We start from the raw sequence: 19498 nt of genomic DNA on the forward strand, positions 1-19498 counted from the left end.
AACTGAAAGCTACTTGACAGTTACTGCACATTATATTTCGGACTGGCAATTGGAGAGTGCTGTGTTACAAACATGCCCTCTTTTTGAAAACCACACCAGTAGTCCTTTGGCTGATGCACTCATGAGCGCAGTGACAGACTGGAAGTTAGAGAGGCCTAATATCACCATTCCAGTCACTACAGATAATGCACGTAATATGGTGAATGCCATTAAAGAAGCAGCAGGACTAGGACCACAAATTGGATGTTTTGCGCATATTCTGAACCTTGCAGCAAAGAAGGCAGTAGCACTTCAACAGATAAGCCGTCTGTTAGGTAAAGTCAGAAAAGTTGTAGCATTTTTTCATAAAAGCACAACAGCAGCTAATGCCCTGAAAGTCAAGCAGGAGATGTTGAATATACCTGCACACAAACTAATACATGACACCCCAACTCGCTGGAACACCATTTATGACATGATGGAGAGATATCTGGAGCAGCAGCCTGCCATCTACTCTGCCCTGATGGACAAAAATATTAAGAAGAACGTCAAGGACATTGCTGTGTTGTCTGACAGTGAACTGACACTGGCAGAGGAAATGATTCAACTGCTTAAATCCCTTAAGACAACCACCACTCTCTTGAGCACAGAAACAGCTCTCTCTCTCTCTCAATGGTCCTCCCTCTAAAGACAATGATACTAAAATCAATGGATCCTGCAGATCATGACAGTCCTGCCATAAAAGATGCCAAGGCAGCCATCAGTGAGGACTTAAAAAGCAGATACACAGATCCTGACCTTCAGGACTATCTCAACAGAGCATCATTCCTTGATCCAAGGTTTAAGTCTTTACCTAACCTGGATGCAGCCTTTTGCTTAAATGTTTGCAGTGGGGTCATCAGGGAGATCATTGAACAACAGGTATTTTTGAATAAATAATATTTTATTAAACAAAATATATATACTATGTAAAAGTAGTTTGATAAAGTTTTTAAAGAAACATTTTAATTGCGTGAAAAATGTATTCTATGAACTATTATTAATTTAATATATTTGCAGGGTCAGCCTGTTGCAGCAGAAGCTGGGCCATCCGGAAGCCATAATCCCCCTGAATCCCCACCCGTAAAGAAGTCTGCAATGTCCGAGCTTTTTGGAGATTTTTTTACAGCACCTGACAAGACAAAGACTTTTGACAACATTGTAGAGGAGGAAGTAATGTCATACAAAGCAGAAGATTCCATTGACACAGATGCATATCCACTCGCATGGTGGGAGCTGCATGAGAGCAAGTACCCTCATGTTGCAAAACTTGCAAAACAATACCTTTGTGTCTGTGCAACATCAGTGCCAAGCGAGAGAGTGTTCTCCACTGCAGGAGACATTGTTTCTGCAAGCAGATCTCGACTTGCAACGGAAAATGTTAACAAACTGATCTTCTTGCAAAAAAACATGAAGATCTAAATTGACTAAAATAAAGAATAAAGAGTGACCCAGTGTTCTGACCTTCCAAATATTTTATGTTGGTTTTGAAATGCATTTATGTTAGTAGACTACTTGAAGCACAATAATGCACATGTTCTGAAGTTAGAAGGTTGACTTTTGCAGGGGTAAGAAACTGCATCATTTTTTGTTTTTGTAAAGAAACCTGTTTTTGACAGAAGATTTAAGTGTTTGTTACCTAATAAATACATAAAAATTATTGAATTTGACAGTAGCCATTTTTTCTTGAACACACCGAACCGAACCAAAACCGTGACCCTAACCGAACCGTGAGTACTCCGAACCGTTACACCCCTAGTGTGGGCAGTAAGACACTCGTGTGTGCGTGCCGGCTGCAGGAGAATGGCGGGTCTCCCGCAAAATAGTCTCTCTAAATATATAGTATCAAAATACAATAAACTGTTGTTCATCTATTGCACAAGAGCAACAACAACTAAAATAAAACAACACAATTTTAAAGCGTGTCTAGTTTGTTTGTGACGGCCAATGACTTTAGAACCACGTCAATATATTTATTAGCCTAATGCAACAGACGCTTTATCATAGCAGACTTACAAACGCAGCAACTCAGTGACACAGCAGCCAATATGAGAAATTTTATTTATTCTATTTCTTTCATGGTTTATTAAATGGGGAACAAGTACAAAAATATAATATTAAAAGATCTGCATGTAGAAGCACAGCGCATTGAAATCTATGTAACATTAGGCTTTAATGTTACCTGCAAGCTTTTGCAGCGTCAGAACAAACCGTGAATGTTGAGGACGAAAACAGGACACATTGTGAATGATGCATGCAGAAGCAGGACAAGATAACATATTATTGCCGAGAGTGTGACAGAATCCCGCTGAAGCGGGTGGAAATGACATCCCTCCTGCACGCAGCTCTCTTGGAACAGTTAGACTCTTCCTAAAGGTACAGTGTCAAAATCACATGACCCGCGACTAGTCGACATCAAGCTTTAAATGTTGCATCAGAGCATGAATGTCAACTAGTCAACTAGTTTGTGCAACCCCTACTATGTAATGCGGTCAGCAGTTACAAATCAGAGCGCATGCGCACTTTTGTGACCCCAACTGAACTTCCGGTACACATTCACAAACAATAGAGTGCCTGTAGATTATTTCTGATCAAAACAATTAAAAGAAACCGAGACGAACCGTTACTTGGCTAAACTTATCTGTCCAATATTTTGAATTTAGACTCCAATAACAATCTCAACAGCTTGATTTCAATGTACTATACGGTTTGTTTAAATGCGACCAAACTACAGGACCCATTCAACAAATTGTTTATTTCATAAAATGAACATACAACAAAATTCAACAAATCGTTTATTTAATATAATTATTATACAGTAAACTAATATTACAAATGAATATTAACATAAATTAAATTAAATATACATAGTTACTGTATATTGTTAGACACTAGCCAAACACAAACCCTAAGTTAACTGGGGGTCAGGCGTGCATGCATGCATCGGATGAAACTGTCTATATGAGATATTCTAACAGACAGGGTTTTCTTGACATTGACCAGTCTAAAAAAAGTAATTGAGACTTGTATTGAAAGCTTATAGACCCAGTAAATTTCTTCACATTCTACAGAGTAACACTTTCGTCGCTGTCCTTCTGAAACCTCACATGTCCAAATTCACTGTTTTTCAGGAAATGGAAAAACACTGTACTTGTGTGACGTGAATACTGCGAGTACTTTTTAAATGATTGACAAACACTTTTTAATACTTTTATTGGTTAGATATTTACAAAACCCAGTGAAAAACATAAAAGGTGACCAATAATGATTTATATGACAAAAAATCAAGAAATATGGACATTTCAGAAGGACAGCAGCGATTTGCTGGCTCACATTAAGCATACATGTGTAGCAATGATAAACATAATTATGTTAACTTAAGTCTCTAAACACGTTTCAAGGCCGCTAAACATCCATCTGTTCAGTTGACTGATGCTTATTTGTGGTTATATAAAACAAAGTTTATTGTGGCATTGGCGGTTACAAATGACTTGCCTATGATGTTTTCTGAGTGCATCAAGTTGTGTCTATGTCATGTTGGAAATACCAGAATTTTGATTGTCTGACATGTAAAAAGTGTTCACATGCTCCTAGAACTCATCATTACAACTGAGCTCAAACCTGTAATACCCTGACCACAGCCGCTGACAGATAAATTAAAGGGGTCAAAGTCATCAAATTTTCCAAGTCTTGATTATAATACATTATATTAACCATTTAGGCAATTCCAACACTGTTCAATGATGTGTACTACGCCCCATAAACCCAGAAATTAATAAATAAGTGCCCAAAATACTGCATGCTAAACATTTGTAACCAAAATAGCATTGCATTAGCATTGAAAGGACATATCTGAGGAGCTGGCTGTTCATTTACTTAACCTCAAGCCATCTAAGAGTATGTTTACACGATAAAAAAAGGAAATGTTTTTCCTTTGTGTTTTTAAAAAGTTTCACACACACAATATCTTTATCAAAACGATCTGCATTTACATGGATCCGGGAAATGAATAAAAACTATGTATTATCCATGCCAGGCCAGTGGACGGCGATGTTGCGCTGTAAAGAAACACTATGTGCCTGCGCACACGCAAACACTGTTTTAATCTAAAAGCGCTTTTATTATATTTTGTGTATTAATACATTTTATGTTTATAGTAGTGTGCATATAAACACTATGTCTCCGCTGGTTGTAGTGGTGCAGTAAACCTACTTTTTGCTGGAGATATGATAAGTATGTCACGCGGCACAAACATGCAGCATGGAGGCCAGCATTATTGTTTGGGGAATACTTGTGCACGCCTACAGACTGAACGCGTAATATGCATGCGTATGACACTATCGTTTTTGGAACGCGCCGCCTTCAGAGTTTACACGGAAATTATTATGCCGTCGTTTTGAAAACTCGCACTTTGAGAACCGTTTTCAAAAACTTGCACTTTGAGACCCATTTTCAAAAGTTTGCATTTTCAGTCCCCCAATATGCCATTTTCGTGTGAATGAACAGCTAAAATGCATAAAACGTTTTCCGTTTTTAGTTGAAAACGCTCTTGTGTAAACGGCCTCTTAGATGTATGTGACAAGTAGAGCAATAAAGATTTTTACCTGAAATTGTGGTCCATGGTCTTTCATAAAATGCAAGTCCAGGTTCATATCTTTAAAAGTTCAACATACAGATAGAGGCAACATAAAAGTAATCCCTGCCGCTTCCTTCTATCTATTAATGTCTTGTTTAAGCCAATCGATCGATCTGTGCAAGGAACTGAACGTTGTTTTCAAGATTATAACTGGTAATGTATAGTTTGCGAAACTGTTTCGCATTCAATCGCATTCAGGTTCCCTACTCACTTATAAGGGCAGATCACTTGATGTAGAGACTCTGGAGAGAGATGGACAATTGTAGCACCTAATATAGCCATTTGGAGGACACTTGGCGAACGTAGTAATACAGAAACACAATATTTCTCCTTATCTCGGACGAGCCTTCATATTGTGTTCCTTTCCCGCTGTGTCTTTCAAGTGCGCAATAACGCCCTTTGATACGCACCCTGCCTGCCACGCTGCTGAAACAAGCATACTGATTGCTACACATTATCGATTATAATGTTGAAAATAATGTTACGTTTCTTATTAATCTTGTGATTAGCTTCAGACGATAATATATGGCCAGGAGGCACGGGGATTGTGTTGCCTGTGTCTGCTTTGTGAACTTTTCAAGATCCAGTGAAATCAAAACGAAAGTTTTTTTTTTTAATTAAAAATGAGTGAGCCTTAAGGACGTAAATAAACTGATATGCTATTAAGCGATGACAAAATTTGCATTTAAGAGATATAACCATTCAAAACTGATAGTCTGGCACGTGCGTTAAAACAAATCTAGAAATTCCATGACATCACGCTACACTTCAGCCTTCGTCGAAGTTCTTGTCTAATCAAATCCTCTTTATAATCCGAAGAGTCCCACCCCTTCACTAGCAGAGCTGCTAAAGTGGCACCTCATATCCAGTGGCGGAGCTAGAATTTTATATATGGGGTGGCCAAGGCTACTTCAGGGGATCCACAGACCATGACAGAAAATGTGTGTGTAACCCTGACCTGGCATCAAATTATAAAAAAAATCCTAGGATTGCTGATAAGAGGTACAAGTGATAATTTACTTCTAAATGTATGTAGATGAAATAAATAAAATATAAATAATGAAAATGTTGAAAACATAGTTTAACCCTGATAACTTGTTTAATTTAAACAGAAACAAAGCAGCACCAGAGGTGTCTTTAAACTGATGTGGATCAGAGCAGCATATATCTGATAAAACATAAACTCATTCCATAGGACTGCAAGATCAAAACAAAATCATTGATGCAGATTATTGCCCTTGATGTTGTCATCTTGATTATTACTTTCAGATATTAGGATACATGAACACTTGTCACACGCTTTACACGCTACAAAACAAGCTGAGAAGCGTTTATGAATAATTTTATTGCTGTTTTATTGCTTTTTTGATTCTCTCAGGAACACAATAAGCAGTTATTCAAACGGGAAATATATAGAAAACAAACAAAGAACATCCAACATCAGTAAAACACTCAATGGCTTCAGGTAATACAGTAAAGAGTCTGACTACTAATGAATCTCTTTCTTACATCGTATCTGTACGTGGTTGTTAATGATAAACTTTTTGAGCGTGACGCACTTCAGCACAGCTCTTCTTCACCGGTGAATCATTTAAACGCCTCTGATTGGTCAGAATATTCATACCCTGAACTTGATTGGCTGTAATGCTCAAAGCTGTAGCAGAAAAAGCAAGGCTCTCACTAAATCCTTGGTGTTTTGAGTCTGACGTCATCACGCAACCGTGTTTTTAGGCAATTTTAACAATTATGGGTAGTTTAGATGGTTAGAGTAAGGTTAGGGTTAGGTGTGGGTTAGGGTAAAGGTTTCGTAAGACTTGAAACACCAAGGATTTAGTCAAAACCAACAAGCCACGCCGACGGATCTGACTCGAAGGATTTAGTGAGAGCCAGCAGAGCAAAGGAGCTGTCATCCACATTCGTTCATTTTCACCTAATCTTATTTAGATTGTGACTGTCATAGCTAGTTTTTATTATGCATGGACTGTTTTTCCTCTTTTTGTCTTGATTTTTTTCCAAAGCCTCTGTTAATTTCCGACCCTGATGTAAACAATGTATGTTATGTTGGGAACCGATTTACTATCTGTTAATGGAGCCTAACATAAACTTACACAATGAAAAGTTGTTTAGGAATCCTAAAGCCAAGGCTAAAGAGGCAAACTTATTTCTTTCTTCTAATGTTTGCATGAAGTACACCTGCTTAGAATGTTAAAAGAAATAGAGGATCTCTCCCAACACTGTTTATATTTATATTTAACATTTAAAAGTGTAACGTTAGAAAGTAGGTTGATAATAATAATGGTATGGGTCAACAAAAAAAACGTGCCTGGCTGGGTCGGACTTGAAATGGCTAGCAAGCAAGCGGATACTTTTGAATATTCCATTTGTTTAGCAAATTGCAGCGGTCCATTTGCTTCTTTTCTCTCTTTCGTCAGTCTTTAAAAAGAAATCTCAGATTTCGCGCTGTACAATCCATCGCACAACTTTTTTCCGTTCTCAACTAGACTCGCTTGAATTTCGTGTGCGGTGACGTCACGTGCAAGCATGGACCCCGAACGTCAAAATAAAAGCATTGTTCAACGAGAGGTGAAATCAGATGTCAATCAACATAAGTACTGAATCAAATGTTGGGGTGGCACCCAGGGTAGCCAATTGGATGTCAGGGGTGTTCAGTGCCACCTTGGACCCCCCTCTGGCTCCGCCACTGCTCATATCAGCCACTTGTTCGCACATTTATTATGTCCTACATGGTGAATGACAAAGAATGCACTAGATGGTAGATAGGGGATGATCCAGACAGTGTAAACTTACATTAAAGTCTTAATTTCACGTTAGTGTAATGTGAGCGGTTGCACGTGAGTGTGCTCCGTTTAAGAGACACGATAGCACAAAGCCGATCATATGCGCAATCATACGTGCAAATCCACTGAGAAAATGAAACGTATCCAACCCGTTTCAAGTCTTCACAGAATATTGAATGTTAAGGCTCTATGGAAGAGATCAGACATCACAGCCTTGGTGAGTAAAGGAGAAGACAAACGCCAGTGTCACTCACCAATAGGGCTGTGTATTGGCAAGTGCCTCCCGATACGATACATATCACGATAGATGGGTCACGATACAATATGTTGCTAAGTATATTAGTACGATACACATTTGCGATATATTGCGATACTTTAAATAGAAAATGTAAAAAGTAGAGCTAGAAATACAACATGCTGTGCACCACCTGGGGTAAGTGACAAGTGTAAAAACATCCACACCTCTGCAGAGTGGCCATGATGTGCGATGCATGGACCTTTAGATCAGTGGTTTGGGTTCCCAAACTGTGGATTGCGCCCCTCAAGTGGGTAGCACAGGGGAATAAGGTGGGTCACGCAAGTCACTTGGCTGTTGTGGTGCATTACAGTTAAAACAATGAACATGGGCAGTATAAAACCTCTGGTTCATCCGTGCTGTAAATGTGCTGGTGTCACATCCTTGAAAGCACAATACATGTCATTGTTACTTTTTGGAATAAACTTTTTGTCTAATGCACTGAAGTAGCCAAGTGACTTGATGGGTCATGACTTGCGAAGCTTGCAAACAGCATTTAATTTATATAACTCATCACTCCATGGCTTATTTTTTAAAACCAAAGCACACCCACACATTAGCTCTGAGAGCTCGAAGCGTTCTTATATTTTTCGCCATGCTCGCTTCCACTTACTTTTGGCCGTATGTATATGACATTATTGAAATGTCTTGAAATTATTGAAAATTATCGATAGTAGAGGTATTACTATCGATACACTATCGAAGAAAAAAATATTGCGATAGTTACATGTATCTATATTTTTGCACAGCCCTACTCACCAACATAAATAACAAGCTTCAAATGACACATCACTGGTATTACTGATCTGTAGGGGTGTCCTCGACTAAGGATTTACATAGTCACATCAGAATTGTCACGTCTTGCCTATAGTCGACTGAAAGTCGAATCGCATGCGCGCGCGTGTGTGTGCGTATATGCATGTGGGGACGACACCAGGTGGTTAACAAGGGGTACAGCGCAAAGTGCAGCGGAACATTGATGCACCAAAAAACAACCAAACATTAATTTACAGAATTTGTTTAGAACAGGATATACCTTTATCACATAAATAAAAAACGAAATGCAAAATAAATGTGTTTAGGCAAAATGTCTGTATTGCAGGGGAACATATATTCAAAACACAAGCCACAAAAAGTAAAATTAATGGGCATTTTCCTTAAACATCATGTAACAATGCTGTGCCACTTACTAGACCAGATCTCGCCTCAAAACTATTTATAAAACTACTCGATAATAATGAATTATTTTTTACAAACGGGAATGGGAAAATGACAGAACGTTAATGCACTGGCAGTGGCAGATAGCTTTGGTTTTATATTTAATTTGATTACATTAATGTTTAAGTTGAGATTTAAAGTTTAAAATTTTAATGCTACTATGTAAAGGAAATACTGTTGTAAAAAAGCACATTTGTTTAAAGTGTTTGCAAACTACCTTATTGCACTTTTGTTCATATAGCACAATACACTACTTTTGAATTCATTATTGAATTTTACGTTTAACAATGCGATTAATCGTGATTAATCACAGAAATGTCATGCCATTAATGCGATTAAAATTTTTAATTGTTGCCCAGCACTAAAAATAATAAAACTAACGGATACAATAGGGGTCTTCGCCCCTTAATAATAATTAATTATAATTTGGGGATAGTTTGCCCAACAATAAAAATTCTGTTTCTTTACATTTACTTACCCTCATGTCCTCTCAAACCTGGATGATTTTAATTGGGGAAAGGAAGATATTTCTTAAGAATGTTGGTAACCAAACTGTCTGGTCTATAACAATATACAAATACTAATTCAGCTTCTCAAAAACAAAACTTATGGCTGTTTATTAAAATATTTAAATACATTTTTTTAAAGCTACTCTTGTAATGTCTTTTTGTAATAATGGCTTTAAATTATCTTTTGGAAGTCATTTGTCAACCAGATTAAAAACTGTAATTGCTTGACAGCCCTACTATTAACCCTTAATCTAATATTGCTTCACTAATTACAGATTGGAACTCCAGTACAGCACTTAATGGTCTGTTTACTAACCGTGCCACTACCAGGAACTGGTCTATCTGAGCATCTTTCAGCTGGTTATTAGGATCCCAAACCTTTGTCTCAAGCTTCTCCTGCGCTCGAATATCTGATTCCCCTGAAGAGACAAAGAAACCAGTAATCAACCTTTAGTTGTTAAAATAACAAAATTAACTATCAATTTGGAAGTTCCTTCAATTACCAAAAAGCAGCAAGACAATCCTATATAGGTGTAAACACGTACAATTTTGATTGTCAAGTTATTAGTCAGTCCTCCCTGTAAGATAGATCTTATGACATAATAAAACCACTGATAATCAGAAAATAATATATACATTTCGGGACAGTTCACAGAAGAATAGCAATTTCTGTCATTAATTACTTACCCTCATGTTGTTCCACAACCGTAAGACCTTTGCTCGTCTTTTGAAAACAAATTAAGATATTTTGGATGAAGTTTAGGAGCTTTCTGACCTCTCTTATACAGCAACTCTCATGAGATAATAGGGGTGGGCGGAATGACCAAAAATCTATTTCACGGAATGAATAGTTTTATTTCACGGTAATAATATATTTCATGGTCACAATCTCCTATTTCAATTCTATATCTTATACCTCATTTTTCTTAGATTTCCTTTATTTATGTATTACAGTTCATTTAAATGCTCACCATATAGTTAAAATGTAATAAAGTTATGAGAATGTAATAAAGATATCAAATTAAGTTCTGATAATGAGATTTATTATTCATTTATATTTATCTTCTAGCTATATCATATGTATATACAGTAGGAAGATAGACAACATGTATAACAATGAAGTTTGAATATATGCACAAACAATGAAAGTACAGTATACGACTGGTGTTATAAACTGGTGTTCATGGGGTTTGTACTGTAGGTCTTTATCGCTCTTCACTCTCTATTAGATGCGCACTTTTAGTGTGTTGCGACTCTCTGTCTTTAGGTTTGTTTATTCTTACGCTTGTCTTCGCACTGCGAGTCTCTGTTGACTCCAAACGCGTCTCCCAGTAGCAGCACTCACGTGGCGAGCATCATCGCGTGTTACAATGCAAGTTTCGCCTCGGCTCGCCTAAAGTTAAACTTTATTAAAACTATTAACAGCTTTACAAAGCGACCTGACTTCTGAAATACCTGAGAATGAGCTTTATTATATGCACGCGCAGATCACTGCACCCCTGCACGAGCACTGCGAGTGAGAGAGAAAGCGCAGGGCTGGAGCGGATCACGAAACTACAGACTGAAAGAAGGTCAAAAGAATGTTTGATTTGTTAATTTGTTATGGGTGCATTAATTCACGTTTTTTTTCATCATGACGCCCAACTTGCAGAGCGCCGAGTTAACCACGCCTACTTATTTACATTCCGCGGAATACACAGAATAGAAAAATCTCTTAGAGGCCGTGTCTACCGAGGCGTTTACGCCTGCGGCCGACGTGTTTTTTCAATTGTTTCCTATGGAAACGCCGCGCTTTTAAAAAAAGCCATCAGCTGACGTTTTTTTTCCGCGCTGGTGCTATGCATTTTTCCCACGATCAGCGCCAGCGTTTTACCGGGCGCCCAGAGTTGAAAAATGCTGAACTTTGGGCAGAACGCTGCGCCAGCAGCGGGCGTTTTCAGCCGAGCTCCTGCCGTTTTCAGCCGCGTGGATGCGCCTCGGTGGACATAGCCCCTTACGGTTGACATTTTATTCCGCAGTAACGGAATATTCCGTCATTCCGCCCAGCCCTATGAGATAGTAAAGCAACAGGAATAATTTTCTTTGTAAAACCAACTTTTTTAACAATTCCATATCTTCCATATCAATTTCCAACACACATTTACCAGAGCACATGACACATAAATGTTGTTACTTCATACAATTACGGTTGACTAGTAGTGATGGGTCGTTCTTGAACGATTCGTTCATTTTGAACGAATCTTTAATGTGACTCGGGAAGAACGAGTCATCTTAGGGAGTGATTCGTTCAGTCACGCATGCGCATTGCGCAACATTCTATGGGTCCTGTACTGGAATTCAAGAAGAACGAACGATTCAAACCCGAAGACTCGAGAGGTGAACTAATCAATTCTCTTTCCGGCTCTGACTGCATTGGTTTAGTTTACGACGCTGTCACGTGATGAACGAAGGAGTCAAACCCGAGGACTTGTCAGATAAGAGGTGTGGTGAGCTAATCATAGACTAAAGACCCAGGTAAACAATGAATTAATCTTTTCTGTTTCTTATAGCATTATAGTTTTGTATTGTTTGTAATGTGATCAACGTTTGCATAAGTAGTAGATGTGTTAGGAAAGTAATATGTAACATTTTAATTATATTTTGCTAAAATGAACGAAATGAACGATATGACTCGAAAAAAGATTCGTTCATTTTGCTGAACGAGACTCAAAGATCCCAGTCAGTAAAATGATCCGAACTTCCCATCACTATTGACTAGTCACATGGAATACTTTAACCTCTTGAGACGCAACCATTGGAGGGCGGTATTTACGTCACTTTTTTTAGTCTGCTTACATTGTCTAACTAGATTGCTATCTAATAACGTTAATAAGATTAACAAACGATACATCGTTTGAAAGGTCTAAGGGTCTAGCTCCAGTATATGGTCTCTGTTTTGATATACAGTATATATATGCTCCAGCGATCGTAATATAGTAATTTGTGTAGGAAGTGCAAATAACAACAAGCAGAATAAAAAAAGGGACTTCGTGCCTTTGTTTTGATATAACGATCACGAGTCGAATCCCATCATGCCGCAGCTGTGTAAAACGTCTATGAAAACCATCTAGTAAAATACATCCAATGGAAGTTTTTGTCCTCAGAAGCGTATAATCCGTAAAATATTGATATATAATCCATTGTTTACATCACATCTCGCCTGAACGGAATGGCCTCCATCATTGTTCTTGCGTTCCCACACCAGCCAATGACTTCATGGAAAAATATTGACAGACAAAACGTGTGGCCAATAAGAAGACGACTTCCAAGTGTGGCCTTAAAGCCCCCCAATACAGAAAATGAACTTTTAAATGTTGTTTTAACATATCTGTGTGTCAGGAGTGTGTGTAGAGAACCACCCCATTAATTTTTTTTAAAATCCCCAATAAACCTCAACTGTCCTCTTGAACGAGCTGTTGGTGTAACGGAGGCCAGCTAGTGAAGAGCTGTGCAGTGTGTAAACCTCACTCCCCGACCAACAGAGACGCTCTAGCGACAGACGCTAGAGACTGCGGTCTTTAGCCTCCTTGTCGCAGAGCGGGGAGAGTAGGACCGGTTACATTGGTGCCGTGACCCGGATGGGAGTGAGGTTTAGGGGGGTGAGTGTAACGGAGGCCAGCTAGTGAAGAGCTGTGCAGTGTGTAAACCTCATTCCCCAACCAACAGAGATGCTCTAGCGACAGACGCTAGAGACTGCGGTCTTTAGCCTCCTCGTTAGAGCGCCCGTCTCCCATCCGGACCGACGCCGGTTCGAGGCCCGCGCAGAGCGGGGCGAGTAGGACCGTTTACATTGGCATCTCTCAGTAACTTGATGTCACATTGATTGAGCCTCCCTATGACTGCTGATGGACTCTGCTGTCTCCGCCCTCATCGAGATGTACACTGTCCGCCATTGTTTTCACTCTGGACTACTTACAGTGAGCTACAGGAATGTTTTGTAAACAAGGTCTTTTGTTGTTAGATGCAAGACTGAACATAAGTCTTCATTTACTCCCGACATCGAGCCTCTGAAGACGATGTGGATTAGTTTTATTTCTCTACGGAATGTGCAGAAGACATCAGGTGAAGTCACTTTACACCGGGATGCTTCACAAAAGAATGGTAGTAAAACGCAGGATTCATAATGGGTCATGTTTTCAGTTTTTAAACATATGACACGTTTGTCCCGTGTATTGTCACGTATAAAAACAATGTGCACGTTGTAAAGACATAACGCAAAGTGCATTCACTCAAAGAGAGCATGTTATCGGTTTTTATAGATGTGATGCATTTGTCCCGTGTATTGTCACATATAAAAACAATTTGCACGTTGTAAAGACATAACGCGTGCATTCACTCAGAAAACAGCGTCCAAAGTTTTTAAACAAATAACGTGTTTGTCTTATGTACTCTCACTTATACAAAACAATGTGTTTGGTTTTTAAAGATGAGACAAGTGTTTCTCATTCGCTTAATGACCATTCTCTTCAGTTTTGTTGTTGGAAGCACCGGCTCACACAGCCCTACGCTTTCTGCTGGAAAGGGGGTGGAGACCAGCAGCTCATTTGCATTTAAAGAGTTTTTTATTGCTCACTACCCCTGACGCACCTGTCGTTGCTTCTAGGGCTGCAACAACTAATCGATAAAATCGATAAGAATCGATAATGAAATTCGTTGTTGTAATGTATTGATCAAAGGAGACCGCATGTGGTTGAACTGCATTGTCTGTTTTACTTGTGTATCGTATATCAACAACACTGGAGTCAAAGCGCCACACTGTGGTTACTCCAACACAGTATATACATACAGTATGTGACAGTTGTCAACGAATTGCTTGCAGCTGCACAGTTACAAATCAAGCGCGTCTTCTTCCCTTTTAAAATGACCATTTTAGATGCGTCTCTCCATGCAGCATGAGCTGCGCAGTTTTAAATGTCAGACGTGGTTCTCCGTGGATGCGTCTCTTCGTGCAGCGCGAGATGCACAGTTTTAAAGTCACACGTGTCTCTCCGTGCTGCACAAGGTGCGCAGTTTGAAAGTCACACGTATATGCCGTTATTCTAATGACAAATGTCGCGAGCGCATTATTACAAGGCGAGAGCGCATTCTTGTAATACGAGCGTGCGAATCTCTCCGTTCGCACGCCGATTTCCTTTGCTCATGCACAAAACTGGACGCACGCTCCCAATTATCCGCTGCTCTCTTATGAATTTTCTCTCCTCTTGCTCAGTGAGCGTGTGCGCACTCAAAATGCGTGCCGTGCGTCCACGAATCCTTTGGTACTCTTGCTCTCGAGAGGTTCTGCTGTGTGTTCCAGGCATTATAGGCTGTCAAAAGTAGTCAACCAATCAGGGATAGGCTTCCACGGCGGGCCAATGAAAACGTTTCTCTCGGTGCATGCATCTCTCCGTGCAGCGCGAGGTGAGCAGTTTTAAAGTCCGACGTGTTCTGCATGCATCTCTTCAAGCTGCGCAGTTTTAAAGTTTAATGGGGAGAGGTGTTTTAAATGACAAAATTATAGATTATATTAGTAAAACCCAATTTGTGGCGTTTGCACTTTGCAAAGTACATAATAGGCTAAACACCCTGATTTGGTGGTTGTTCAGAGGTGGGTAACGAAGTACATTTACTTGAATACTGTACTTAAGTACACTTTTTGAGTATTTGTACTGAAGTATTACTTTTTCTGTTTACTTTTTACTGTACACAGTACTACTGTGTGTATATCTCACACTTCATGGCACAAAAAAATTATTTCCTTGGCCGACCCTCCCCTCACTCCCACGTTTGGGAGAGACTATATGCCCTTTTCACATGACGTCACGCATCTTCCATTCTGCCGCGAAGCAGTGTATCATTACTTCCGCTAGCACTCCAGTTCATAAAGTGGCGGTAATGCACCTATAAGCTGATTTGCCAACCGCCAGTAAAACTCAAGAAGACGTTACTTCCGCTAGCGCCTCAGAATGGAGTTTACCAAGTGGGCTTGCACATCTGCCACAAATGCATCTAGATGATGTACAACGTCTTGCAGACAAATTTTCGCTGACGACAAGATCAAAGCTAGAGCACAAATTCTTCATTGAACAATACCTGTTTGATTATGAAGGTAAGTGTTTTGTTTTCTTTTTGTGTTAGCGAAGGTGCTAGGATAAGTACTTGAATACGTGTTCTGTCCGTTTTTTTTCTCACTGTTGTTAAATTCCAGCGCGACGGCAAAACGGAAGTTCTTCTTCTTCTTGTTTGTTGCAAGACGGCTGTTATGATACCCTGCTTTGCAAAAAGGCGGAAGTTAAGTGACGTCATTGTGAAAAGGGCGTATTGTCAGTTGCTTCTAATATGACACACATGAAACAACTCAACAGGTGTGTTAATTATGGAGACATTCACAACATTTTGGGAGAAGGCTAATGAGTTCAGTTGTATATACTTTTCCCATATCTGATTTACTTATTATAAGCAAAAGATGCAATTACATTTTATCCGATTAATCGAAAAATAATCGTCCAACTAATCGATTATCAAAATAATCGTTAGTTGCAGCCCTAGTTGCTTCAGCATCGTTTCTTTCCGTCTCGTGGCGTTCTATGTGTATTGCCAGTCACGGTTGTGTTTGGAGGCTAACTGCATGATCATCAATGTAATATCAGCATATGTAAAGAAAAAAATGTTTTGCGAACTGCATCATCCTGATTGCCCGTTTAATTTGGAGCTCCAAGTGGCCGTTTTTGGAAAAGGCACTTGTCTGACAAAAAACCTTGTAGGAACCTCACTATAGGAACTATTGTCCACAAACTTGAAACATAACATCTTTAGACATGTGGCTTTGGTATTATTGCATTTCTGCACGCCTCAGACATGTTTAGCATTAATATTTTTTAATGATATAAAAGTGTTAAAAATACTTTTATTTCAATGTACTTCAGCCTCTCTAACTTTTTTATTTTTTAACTTATAACAATTTTAAAACATGTTTTAAAACAATTACATGCACAAAATAAATGGATATCTATCAAAAATCTGCTTATAAAAGAAACCTGTTTTCACGTGTTTACATGCATATTAATAAACAGGCTACGCAGAAAACCACGTTTACATGGAAATTTGAGACTTGCCAGGTTTCTCGCATGCAGTGACGTCACCATCGATAATATGTTTAGTAATTAAAAATGCAGCAGGAAATTGTCAGATGCTGTATCTCTTCTCTTGTCCGCAGAACCCACATATGCAACAATAGTTTTTCATTTTGCCGTTTCTACATCATGCATGGTTCGAGACTGTTACTTCCGTTTGGGACTTTTACTATTGCGCTGTCAGACATGCGCACATAAACAAAACTGAGAGAAAACCAGTAAAGGCGTTTACATGTAGCGCAAAATCAGAGTAATGGGTTAAAAACTACCTCTGACGAGCCAGTTTTGCTTACGCCGTTTATGTGCTTTCCCCGATAAAAGAAAACCATTTTACACGTTTACATGACCTTACTTGTTATCAGCTTATTAAGAATAATGGGAGTAAGACTGTGCATGTAAATGCACTCAATGTCTTTACTACCTTTCTGCGCCTTGAGAGTGGTAGTTGCATTGCTGTCTATGGTGGTCAGAAAGCTCTCAGAATAAGATATCAAAAAATAACTTAATGTGTGTTCCCAAGAACATCGAAGGTATGGTGTTATAAATTGGACAAAACTGTGTGAGCGGGAAAACACAGCATGCAAGCAAATTAAAGCAGGGCGAGCAGAATTACAAATCTTAAACATATAATATAAAGCTGCAGAAAGCGCAAATCCCACACTCGAACACAAAAAAATATGATTGTGCACATAAATCAACAATTGTGAGGGGAAATAACACTCCAGAGTCTAGGCAGGCTGCTCGCGTGCAGGGTTGACAGCACATGCGCACACTGATCTGAACACATGCATGAGCTGGGACTAGCGCTGGGCGATATGGCAAAAAAGTAAACTTGATAGTTTTTTTCTATATTGATCGATAACGATATTTATTTCGATATATATTTAATTAAAAAACTGTATTTAAATTAATCTATTTTAAATACAGTTTATTAACAAACGTTAACCTTTAACCAGTTAAAATTCAATTAAATTAATGCACTGTTGCAACACAGAGGATATTAGGCCATAAACAACATGTACCAGTTCATTCAGTCTCATTTTGACTCAATTGACTCGTTAAGTAAAGGGAGTGTTCATTCAGTACATTCAACCAATGAAAGGGCTCCGTTACTGTGTACATTCGAACGCTATTGGCTCAGCACCTGCGCACATACATAACGCTGCAATAATGTCTTGCTCGAGTAGTGGGATTCATTTAATGCATTCTGTGAACCTTAGTCTTTCAAAAAGACATCTCACATAAACTGTAGTACATTTCTTTAATCATGCAAGCATCTTACATACAAGGATCAATATTTTAATGTGCACACAAACTCACTTCATTACATCTCTAATCTGTACAGGGCAGTGCTGGTTTGTTTCATATGCACCAGCTCATGTTAGCAGATATGTTAACGATGGATATAAAAACGTTTGTGCTTGAGTTTCGAAGTAACTCGCTTGCAATTGCGCCTCAAGTTTGTTTTGTTTAACCGGCGATTGCGAAAAAAAGACACTTGATAAACCGCGTGATGACAACTCGAGGTTAGTTTCACCTTTGTTTCCACTTCCAGTAATGTTTTCCTCCTCATGTAGAGTGTTCTTTGCCAAGTGCAGTATGAAATTTGACGCGTATGATAAAAGCTGCACGCTGACTGACTGTTGTTGCGTTTATTTCTGCGTTCTGTTAGACTATAAGATTAATCCATATCGAGTCAAAATGCCAATAGCTTATCATCGTTTTTGAAATACATTCTATCGCAATTCGATATGATATGGTTTATCGGCACAGCCCTAGCTGGGACTCTTCATGTACACGCATCATTTGGAGTTTGGCACTCGGAGGGCAGGGCGCTACCACTGTCAACAAATGCTATTGGCCGCTGCCACTGCCATTCTTTTGGAACTTCCGTTGTGATTGGCTGTTGTTGGCACATTTTAAATTGATGGCAAGCATCTTTATATGAATTATCAAGTGTATTCTTAGTAAATGACTGCCCATTTGCTTGTAGGTGATTTAAATATCTAGTAGAATTGTATACACCTAAACTGACTAATGATGTTTAGATATGACATCCGATATAAACACGGATAAAATAAGTGATCTTACCGGAGGCTGCAGTGTCAGGCAACTCAGTGCTCACATTAGTTTTTGTGACATCACACCTAACACAAGATGGACAACAATCAAAGGTGAGTAAGTGATTTATGCTTTATTTCTTTAAAGTTAAAAACAATTTTGGTGTCTTGAAGCAAAGTTAGCCGAAGTTTGAGTCTTAGTCACACTCAGGGGTGCCTCACATGTCCTGAAAAGTAAAGCTGCATGCTCTTTGATCGCCCCCTGGTGGCTGGCTGCAGTACAGGTCATAACCCCACCCTCTTCATGTAAACAAATGGGACAGGAGCCAAGCTATAAAATCCACTTACCCTTCAAATATTTTTTTCCCAAAGATGTTTTTTGTTATTTTAGTCAGTTTTTATCACGTTGTATGTCCAAGTTTGGTTTTAGTAAGTTATAAGATGTTTTAAAAAAGGGGTGCGGTAACATGATTTCTTCATTTACGATTAAGTCATCAGGGAATATAGACAGGACCTTGATACAGCGCTCCACTTCGTGCTCACTACGGCGCAGACTCTGGCTCCACTGCCGATTCCTTTTGTGCATGCCCAGGCTCCAAACTGACGTTTTTGCGTAATATGTCAGCGCCTATCGTCGGACGTTTTAAGATCAATTCATTACAATGGAAGGAAGCAGCGTCACGCTGTCCATCTTTTTTACAGTTTATGGTCATACTACAACTGCTCCCGGGCGCCGAAGCAAAAATGGCTTCCCATTAGGGTGTTCACGGTGTGTTACTCACTGTTGTGTGTGCACTTGGATGGGTGAAATGC

At 39.1% G+C, this 19498-nt stretch overlaps 1 protein-coding gene across 1 annotated transcript in view; it reads right to left on the minus strand.

Annotated features, from left to right (window-relative positions):
* Nucleotides 1–19498, minus strand: part of mta2 (metastasis associated 1 family, member 2) — a 135069-nt gene that overhangs the window by 23785 nt on the left and 91786 nt on the right. Inside the window, exon 7 of the mRNA XM_057350094.1 lies at nucleotides 9791–9893. Coding sequence (XP_057206077.1) covers nucleotides 9791–9893 — 103 coding nt within the window. The remainder of the gene's footprint in view (nucleotides 1–9790; nucleotides 9894–19498) is intronic.

This window comes from Triplophysa rosa, linkage group LG1 (genome assembly GCF_024868665.1).
Source record: "Triplophysa rosa linkage group LG1, Trosa_1v2, whole genome shotgun sequence".
Lineage (NCBI taxonomy): Eukaryota > Metazoa > Chordata > Actinopteri > Cypriniformes > Nemacheilidae > Triplophysa > Triplophysa rosa.